General features: G+C 44.4%; 1 protein-coding gene across 1 annotated transcript in view; it reads left to right on the top strand.

Annotated features, from left to right (window-relative positions):
* Positions 1-5497: 5497 nt before the first annotated feature.
* The window catches only part of qsox2 (quiescin Q6 sulfhydryl oxidase 2), a 78020-nt gene continuing 74220 nt past the window's right edge, over positions 5498-9297 (top strand). Inside the window, exon 1 of the mRNA XM_056280995.1 lies at positions 5498-5858. Coding sequence (XP_056136970.1) covers positions 5618-5858 — 241 coding nt within the window. The 5' untranslated portion in view covers positions 5498-5617. The remainder of the gene's footprint in view (positions 5859-9297) is intronic.

The following is a 9297-nucleotide window of genomic DNA, read 5'->3' as shown; positions in this document are numbered from 1 at the left end:
CACAGCATGATGCTGCCACCACCATGCTTCACTGTAGGGATGGTATTAGCAAGGTAATGAGAGGTGCCTGGTTTCCTCCAGACGTGACGTTTGGCCTTCAGGCCAAAGAGTTCTGTCATGTATGAAACACTAATAATGTTCTAAGCTGTTTAAGCAGATAACTGGAAAGTGCACACGGCAGACTTATGACAGTAACGTAGTATATTTATTATTACACTGTAACAACCTAGTTATCCAGAGTAGAACGGAGTACCAAGAGAATGCCCTGGTGGCGATTCTGCCTTATATACTATTCAGGAACAACCAATAGATGACCTCCACCTTATTCAGTACCAATCACATTGATCTGTGTATATTCAAAACTGATAAAACCACACTGGTTAATATTCTGTGTTGGGAACACCACAGCTCCTCCCCTGTAATTTTTTACCAACACGTGTTGACCAACCTTAAAAGACCTAACACGGGGAAGATTTGGTTCAGACTCGGTCTGCATTCTCTGAGAGAACTTTGGTTTGATTAGACACAACCTGGTTCGCACCTGTCTTCTCAGAAATAGCTCAGCTGGTGTCTTTCCTGTCTTAGTATGGGGTGTGTTTCTGTACCCAATCAGAAAATTTGCTACACAGTGCTCAAGCGTCATACCACCAATGGCTCTATTCTTTGCAAGGGATTTCTTAAGATTTTGGACCAATCTTTCAGCTAAACCATTACTTGCAGGATGGTATGCAGGTGACTTGATGTGTTTTACTCCATTTTTAGTCAAAAATGACTCAAACTCTTGCTGAGGTCCGTTATCAGTTACAACCTCTTTAGGCAACCCATAAGCTGCAAATAAATTTCTCATTGCTTCAATTGTCTTAGATGAAGTAGTAGTGGTCATGGGAACTATCTCTGGCCATCTAGCATAGGCATCCATCACTACTAAAAACATCTGCTTGTGGTCCTCAGCAAAATCAAGATGTACTCTTTCCCATGGACTCAAAGACCATTTCCATGTATGTATCAGTGTGGTAGCAGGCATACTACGCTGCTCCTGACAAATAGTACACTGATTCACATCACGTTCAATACTGTCATCTAATGTAGGCCACCAGAATAAACTTCTGGCGAGGGACTTCATTTTAACTATTCCCCAGTGGTGCTCATGTAATTCAGACAATAGCCTGTCTCTTAGTTTATCAGGCCCTACCACACGGTAACTCCATAATAAACAATCCTCCTAAATGCTAAGCTCTAATTTTCTCTGAAAATAAGGCTTCAGTGACTCATCCTGTACATGTTTAGGCCATCCAGTTAACACCAACTGTTTAACCACTCTTAACACAGGATCTCTGTCTGTTTCTTTGGCTATTTCTCTAGCAGTAAGAGGTAAGTCTTCCAGGTAAGACACTCTGTAAATTGGGTTTGACACCACATCAGGCTTCACAGGTAATCTTGATAAAGCATCAGCATTGCTATGCTGCTCTGACTTCTTGTACTGGATTTCGTATGTATACGCTGCCAAAATTAGAGCCCACCTTTGTAATCTAGCGGTGGCCAGTGTTGGCACACCTGTTTTAGGCCCCAGAATTTTCAACAGTGGCTTGTGGTCTGTCAGTAACAAGAATTTCCTTCCATAAAGATACTCATGGAATTTCATAACTCCAAAAAACAAGACCCAGTGCCTCTTTTTCCAGTTGAGAGTAATTCTGTTCTGTTTTAGTTAACATTCTGGATGCAAATGCGATAGGTCTCTCACTTCCATCTTTCATTTTGTGGCTGATTACAGCACCAACTCCATAAGGAGAAGCATCACATGCTAGTATGATATGTAACTCTGCATCAAAATGTACTAACAATTTATCTGACTGAAGAGACTTCTTTGCACTATCAAATGCACTTTGACATTTCTCTGACCATTCCCAGGTTGCATCTTTATGCAGCAATGCTGTCATTGGCTGAATCAGAGTAGATAGATTGGGGATAAACTTCCCATAGTAGTTTAACAGAGCTAAGAATGACCCGAGTTCAGTTACATTTATCGGAACTGGAGCCCTCTGAATAGCATCTGTCTTTTCCTTCATTGGATGTATGCCCATGGCATCAATGACATGCCCTAAGTATGAAACGCTGTTCTGCATGAATGCACACTTCTCTTTTTTAACCCTGAGATTCTAAGTTTCAAGTCTGCTAAGCACCTCTTCCAAGTTAGTCAGGTGCCTTTCTGTATCTTTTCCAGTAATTAAGATGTCATCTAAATAGCAGATGACCCCTTCCATGCCCTGAAGAACCTGATCCATAATCTTTTGAAAAATAGCAGGGGCGCTAGCAACACCGTAGGGTAACCTATTGTAGTGATACAACCCTCTGTGTGTGTTGATAGTTAGGTAATGTCTTGAATTGTCCTCTAACAGAACTTGCTGATAAGCCTGCGACAAGTCTACTTTGGTAAACTGCTGACCTCCTGCTAGTTTAACAAATAAATCTTGGGTTTTGGGTAGTGGATACTGTTCCACATTCAACCATGGATTGATGGTGACCTTGTAGTCTCCACAAATTCTCACACTGTCATCCTTTTTAGGCACACAAACTATTGGAGCTGCCCACTCACTGTAATTAATGGGTGAGATGACACCTTCAGCTTCCAATTTTGCCAGTTCTCTCTCTACGGCTTCTCTTAATGCATAAGGCATGTTTCTAAGCTTACAGAACTTGGGCACAGCATCTGGAACAACATGTAGTCTGGCTTCAGTACCATTTAACTTGCCTAGCTCAGGTTTGAACACTGATGCGTGTCTGGCACACACATCATCCACTGTATCAGGAGCCACTCTGTTGACTCTTGACCAGTCTAGCTTTAATTGACTTATCCAGTCTCTGCCCATTAATGCAGGACCTCTTCCTTTCACGACTAGTAGTTCTAGCTTTTCTGAGCGTTCCTTGCATTTCACCTTTGCTGTGAATTTTCCTATCAACGGCAATGATTCCTCACTGTAGGTTTTCAGCACACAATTTGCAGGACTAAGTTTCACATCTTTAAACCTGCGTTTAAGTAGAGTTTCAGATATCACTGACACGGCTGCGCCAGTGTCTACCTCCATTTTCACCCTTGTACCATTTACACTGACATACACATAGTAGGGTTTCACAATGTCACCTTTACCTGTGTCCATTGCAAAAAGTTCGTTCCCTCCACTGTCCCAATGTCTGACCAGTGTCAATGCTCTGTACAGCCTCCACCATGCACCTTGTCGGCACACAGCAGTCGTCTCTGGCACTGCAGAGCTGAGGCTGGATAGGATCTCCATCTGCCCGAAGACTGTGAGCGTTGCTCTGGTCCACGTGCTGGGGAGCGTGGCAACATTCCAAATGCCTGGTCCCTCTCGATGCCTTGCCATGGCTTCCTTCTTTAGGTGAACGGCATGCTTTTGCGGTGTGTCCCTTTTTCTTGCACTGGTGACACTCTGCGTCCTTGAACCTGCATTCATCCAGTCTGTGGCCTTTTCCATTGCAGCGATAGCAGGGCTTTCCATTAGCTGTAGACTTTACCGTAGCCTCTCTATGCTTTATGTTAGCCTTCTTTTCCACCACATTAGCTTTATAGCCTTTCTGTGCAAACTGTTGCGCACTGTTGCCTTTGGTTACCTCACAAGAAAGCGCCATTTCAACTGCGAGCTGTAACGTTAAGTCTTTTGTGTGAGCAGCATTGAGTAACCGATCTCTTAGCTCACTGCTCTTAACTCCACAGACCAACCTATCACGCAGTGCTTCATCTGAAAATGCTCCACATTTGCATGTGGCTGGTAACTTTCTCAAACTTGCAATGTACTCACTTACTGTTTCGTTTTCCTTTTGGTTTCTTCCGTGAAACTTGCATCTCTCGGCAATAAAGTTGGTTTTCGGGATGTAGTGCTTTTCTAGCATTCCCACCAGTACTTCATATGTTTTACCCGATGGCTTATCTGGTGCACACAAATCCATCAGCAAGCTATGCGCCCTTTTTCCTACCACCGTAAGAAATACCGCTTTGGTTTTCTCATCTCGAGTGTCCAATCCATCTGCTGCGAAGTACTGCTCTAACCGCTGGCGACAACTATCAAAGCTTTCCTCACTTTCCTCTAAGTGGAAATCTTCTGGCTTACCGAATGCCATCTTCTGTTCGACGGTCCTTCCACTCTCCGAACGTCTCCCTGGTTGTTCGTCGGTGACTTCTGCCTCGCTGGAGCTGCTTGACATGCGAACTCTGACTTCCAACTTAAACATCCCATCCTCGTCGCCAAACTGTCGTGTATGAAACACTAATACTGTTCTCAACTGTTTAAGTAGATAACTGGAAAGTTACACAAAAGAATTGAAATAAAACAAAATAGAGCTCTTTAAAGTAAATAAAATAAACCAAAGAAAACCTCGTTCAAATCACAACCCTCAATGAGTGTTAGCAGTTTGAGATGAAATAAAGAAAAGTTCAGTTCCTTGTCCTTCAGTGTATGTGTTGGTCCAAGAGTTCGGTTCCGGATCCGTGAGGGTATTGAATATACTTCAGCGATGACTATTTCTCCCCTGGTAGAGGAAATAGGCTGGTGTGTATGAGTTCTTATCTGTGTCTGGATGACTGATTCAGGCTTGTCAGACGTATCCTGGGACAGATCCTACGGTAGGCCACCGCCTCACGGGGCTGGGCTCGCCATCACTAGCTTCCAAATTATATCTGGTAGTTAAAAAAAAACAAACAATCGGACTTCAAAATACTTTAAACTCGACAGACCTTCGTCTCGTAAGCTCACAGATGAGATTCTGATTATACAGAACACTTTTCACAATCAAAGAATGTCAATACTAACTTTCTGAGGCTATGTATAACGAAATGCAGTCGTCGGTTCAAGAGCACAACTTCCAGGATGTTCACAAAAAGAAATGACGACTGCGTGTAGCAGCAGTCTCTACCCTAGCGAGTTGCATAGTGCGCCCCTTAAGGAGCGGCATGTCACTACACCTCTAAATCAATGACTATTAGTAGCCCTATGTGTCATATGGGTTACACACACAAAAATACATATAAAACAAATTCAAAACAGTTTCTTATACAGCAGATGTTATTATTAAATTGTATATATATATATATCACTTAGATGAAACGTGTCTCCGAGTAAACGCTGTGTCCAGATAAACTGAACTCAGCTGTCTGGGATTATGACATGGTATCACGCCCACCTCTTATTTCACCTGTATGACTCAGTCCTTGTGTGTATATATGTGAAGCTTGTTGTGTTGCAGTGTTGCTATTCTATGTTAAGTACACTGAGAGAGCCACGACACCAGTCACATCCCATGTGTGTGCAAACCTACATAGCCAATAAGCATGGTTCTGAGTCAGATCAGAAGATACGACTGCTGCAAGCAACGCCAGGCACGTGGTTGGTTGCGAGGGGAGCAGCGACACGTGTGATTGGTTGCGAGGGGAGCCAGCGACACGTCTGATTGGTTGAGATGGGAGCCGGCGACACGTGTGATTGGTTTAGAGGAGGAGCTTGTTTCCGCTCTCGGTTGGTGAAGTAGTGAGGGGTGTAAATAGCAGCCAGCTGCTCTCATGTCGTCCCGTCCAGACGGTTATAATACTTCCGTGTTCCGTATCTGAATGGAAGGACTACTCCGTTTAAAAGCTGCCGTCCTCCTCTGCTTCCTCACGCGGCTCTGCGGTGCCGGAGCCGCCGCTTTGTACACGGAGGAGGAGCCGCTGGCCCTCCTGACGGCAGCTAGCCTGAAGTCGACGGTCAGCAACTCCTCGTGTGCCTGGCTGGTCCAGTTCTACTCCTCCTGGTGTGGCCACTGCATCCAGTACTCCTCCACATGGAAGGCCCTGGCCCACGACGTCAAAGGTCGGTTTACTGCTCTCGTACTATGGCAAAACTGCGTCCTGCTGGAAACAAAGCAGAATGGCAGGCAGGCAGGCTGGCTATACTGATATCAGCGCTAACTGGCTTTGCAAACTGCGGCCAAGCCAGCCCCCGTGCTGTTTCGTGGTGCGTATATGTAGTAGGCATTACGGTAAAAGTGTGTAAGAACTGGTTTCAAAATATCAGCGACTTTCCGGTGAGCGTGATTTCACAGTCAGCCAGTTCGTCAGCCAATAATTTAATGATGATAATAAACAGAAGACCAATCTCGTTTTTAAGCAGCAAAAGGACAGACTGAGAAACTTCCTGCTTCCGCCGACCAGTTTCACTTCAGAATGACAGCAGACCACATCAAGAGTGTCACTGAGAAAACACTGACTCGTCTGACGAGGAATTTCATAATTACAGCCCTCTAAAATGGGACGCGTGAGCCATGGCCCCTCTGAATCAGTTACAATCAAAAGGAAACAGCCTGTTGCCACAGACCAAGTCCACGTCAGCACACTACCCCAGTGTCACTCAGAAAAGATCAGCTCAATCACAATGTTAACAGCTACACTACCGTTCAAAAGTTTGGGATCACCCAAACAATTTTGTGTTTTCCATGAAAAGTCACACTTATTCACCACCATATGTTGTGAAATGAATAGAAAATAGAGTCAAGACATTGACAAGGTTAGAAATAATTATTTGTATTTGAAATAAGATTTTTTTTACATCAAACTTTGCTTTCGTCAAAGAATCCTCCATTTGCAGCAATTACAGCATTGCAGACCTTTGGCATTCTAGCTGTTAATTTGTTGAGGTAATCTGGAGAAATTGCACCCCACGCTTCCAGAAGCAGCTCCCACAAGTTGGATTGGTTGGATGGGCACTTCTTTGAGCAGATTGAGTTTCTGGAGCATCACATTTGTGGGGTCAATTAAACGCTCAAAATGGCCAGAAAAAGAGAACTTTCATCTGAAACTCGACAGTCTATTCTTGTTCTTAGAAATGAAGGCTATTCCATGCGAGAAATTGCTAAGAAATTGAAGATTTCCTACACCGGTGTGTACTACTCCCTTCAGAGGACAGCACAAACAGGCTCTAACAGGTACTATTTAATGAAGATGCCAGTTGGGGACCTGTGAGGCGTCTGTTTCTCAAACTAGAGACTCTAATGTACTTATCTTCTTGCTCAGTTGTGCAACGCGGCCTCCCACTTCTTTTTCTACTCTGGTTAGAGCCTGTTTGTGCTGTCCTCTGAAGGGAGTAGTACACACCGGTGTAGGAAATCTTCAATTTCTTAGCAATTTCTCGCATGGAATAGCCTTCATTTCTAAGAACAAGAATAGACTGTCGAGTTTCAGATGAAAGTTCTCTTTTTCTGGCCATTTTGAGCGTTTAATTGACCCCACAAATGTGATGCTCCAGAAACTCAATCTGCTCAAAGAAGTGCCCATCCAACCAATCCAACTTGTGGGAGCTGCTTCTGGAAGCGTGGGGTGCAATTTCTCCAGATTACCTCAACAAATTAACAGCTAGAATGCCAAAGGTCTGCAATGCTGTAATTGCTGCAAATGGAGGATTCTTTGACGAAAGCAAAGTTTGATGTAAAAAAAATCTTATTTCAAATACAAATCATTATTTCTAACCTTGTCAATGTCTTGACTCTATTTTCTATTCATTTCACAACATATGGTGGTGAATAAGTGTGACTTTTCATGGAAAACACAAAATTGTTTGGGTGATCCCAAACTTTTGAACGGTAGTGTAGGTTTAAACTGGAAATAAAAGGACCAAGTCCACGTCAGCCTGACAGCCTCCGTGTTGCTAGAAGACATTAGCTCAATCTGATGTGGAATTTCAGCACTCAGGAACACTGTCATTTTACCTCATGTACTTGCACACATGAAATGCCATGCTGTTTTCCCCAGCTCACGGCAGTACAACGTACAGACAAAAACACATGCAAGAACACACGTATCCAAAAGGAAACAAGAACTGCAAGAAGACACATATCCAAAGGAAACCGTTTCCATAGACCAGTTTCACTTTAGACGGACAGCACGCCACCTCAGTGTCACTTAGGCAATATCAGCACAATCTGATGGGGTTAGGGTTAAACCTAACCCTACTTTCAGTAAGTACTGCAGACTGCATTAATTTCTGTTAATTCTTATTGAACAACATCCAGCCATTATCCAAACCGCTTATCCTGCTCTCAGGGCCGCTGGAGCCTATCCCAGCAATGAGCAACAAATATCTATAAATACAAATAATATCAAAACACAGCATTATGAGTTGGTGTAGTAAACATTGAAATCAGCCCTTAAAACAGTGCATTACATTCTGTGATATCAATAGTGTGGCTAAACTGTCAAGATTTGAACCAGGGATCCCGTGGTTTGAGATCCCCTTCATCGCTCTCTGTTTCTGTGGTTGCTGTCTGTAGCTCAGTGCAGATCCCATACCGTCAGCCCTCCATGCCTCAGCCCAGTCATCTGGTGTCTCCATTCCCGCTCTGCCTGTCTGCACCACTCACCAGCTAATTATCCAGTAGGCCTGGACTGCATGGCCAACAATGACATCACGAGAACAATTTCCATATCAGTCAATATCGACAATCATCACAATAAATGTCAAATCATTATCTCTTTTAACTTTAAAGGCTGATTTTTGCTCGAGTGAAAGTTGAAGAAACCAGTCCAGTTGTGATTTTAGAATATTATTGTCAGAACATGACAAACACTGGGACATTTTGCAAATCTGAGGTCAAAAATTAAAAACAATTATGAAAAATCTTTTTTTCCAGCATCAACATATTACGGCTGGGGGCGTCCAGGTGGCATAGCGGTCTATTCCGTTGCCTACCAACACAGGGATCGCCGGGTCGAATCCCCGTTTTACCTCTGGCTTGGTCGGGCGTCCCTACAGACACAATTGGCCATGTCTGCAGGTGGGAAGCTGGATGTGGGTATGTGTCCTGGTCGCTGCACTAGCGCCTTCTCTGCTCGGTCGGGGTGCCTGTTTGGGGGGGGGGGACTAGCGTGATCCTCCCACGCGCTACGTCCCCATGGTGAAACCCCTCACTGTCAGGTGAAAAGAAGCATGTGACTCCACATGTATCGGAGGAGGCATGTGGTAGTCTGCAGCCCTCCCCGGAGCAGCAGAGGGGGTGGAGCAGAGGCAGGGATGGCTCGGATGAGTGGGGTAATTGGCTGGGTACAATTGGGGAGAAGCTACTACTACTTTCGGCTGCTCCCATTAGAGGTCGCTACAGCGGATCATCCGTTTCCATCTCTTCCTGTCCCCTACATCTTCCTCTGTCACACCAGCCACCTGCATATCCTCCCTCACCACAGCCATAAACCTCCTCTTTGGCCTTCCTCTTCCCTGGCAGCTCCATATTCAGCATCCTTCTCCCAATCTACCCAGCATC

The sequence above is a fragment of the Lampris incognitus genome, chromosome 1 (genome assembly GCF_029633865.1).
Source record: "Lampris incognitus isolate fLamInc1 chromosome 1, fLamInc1.hap2, whole genome shotgun sequence".
NCBI classification, from domain to species: Eukaryota; Metazoa; Chordata; class Actinopteri; order Lampriformes; family Lampridae; genus Lampris; species Lampris incognitus.
Note: the sequence above shows the minus strand (reverse complement) of the source record. Positions and strands in the feature narration are given on the sequence as shown.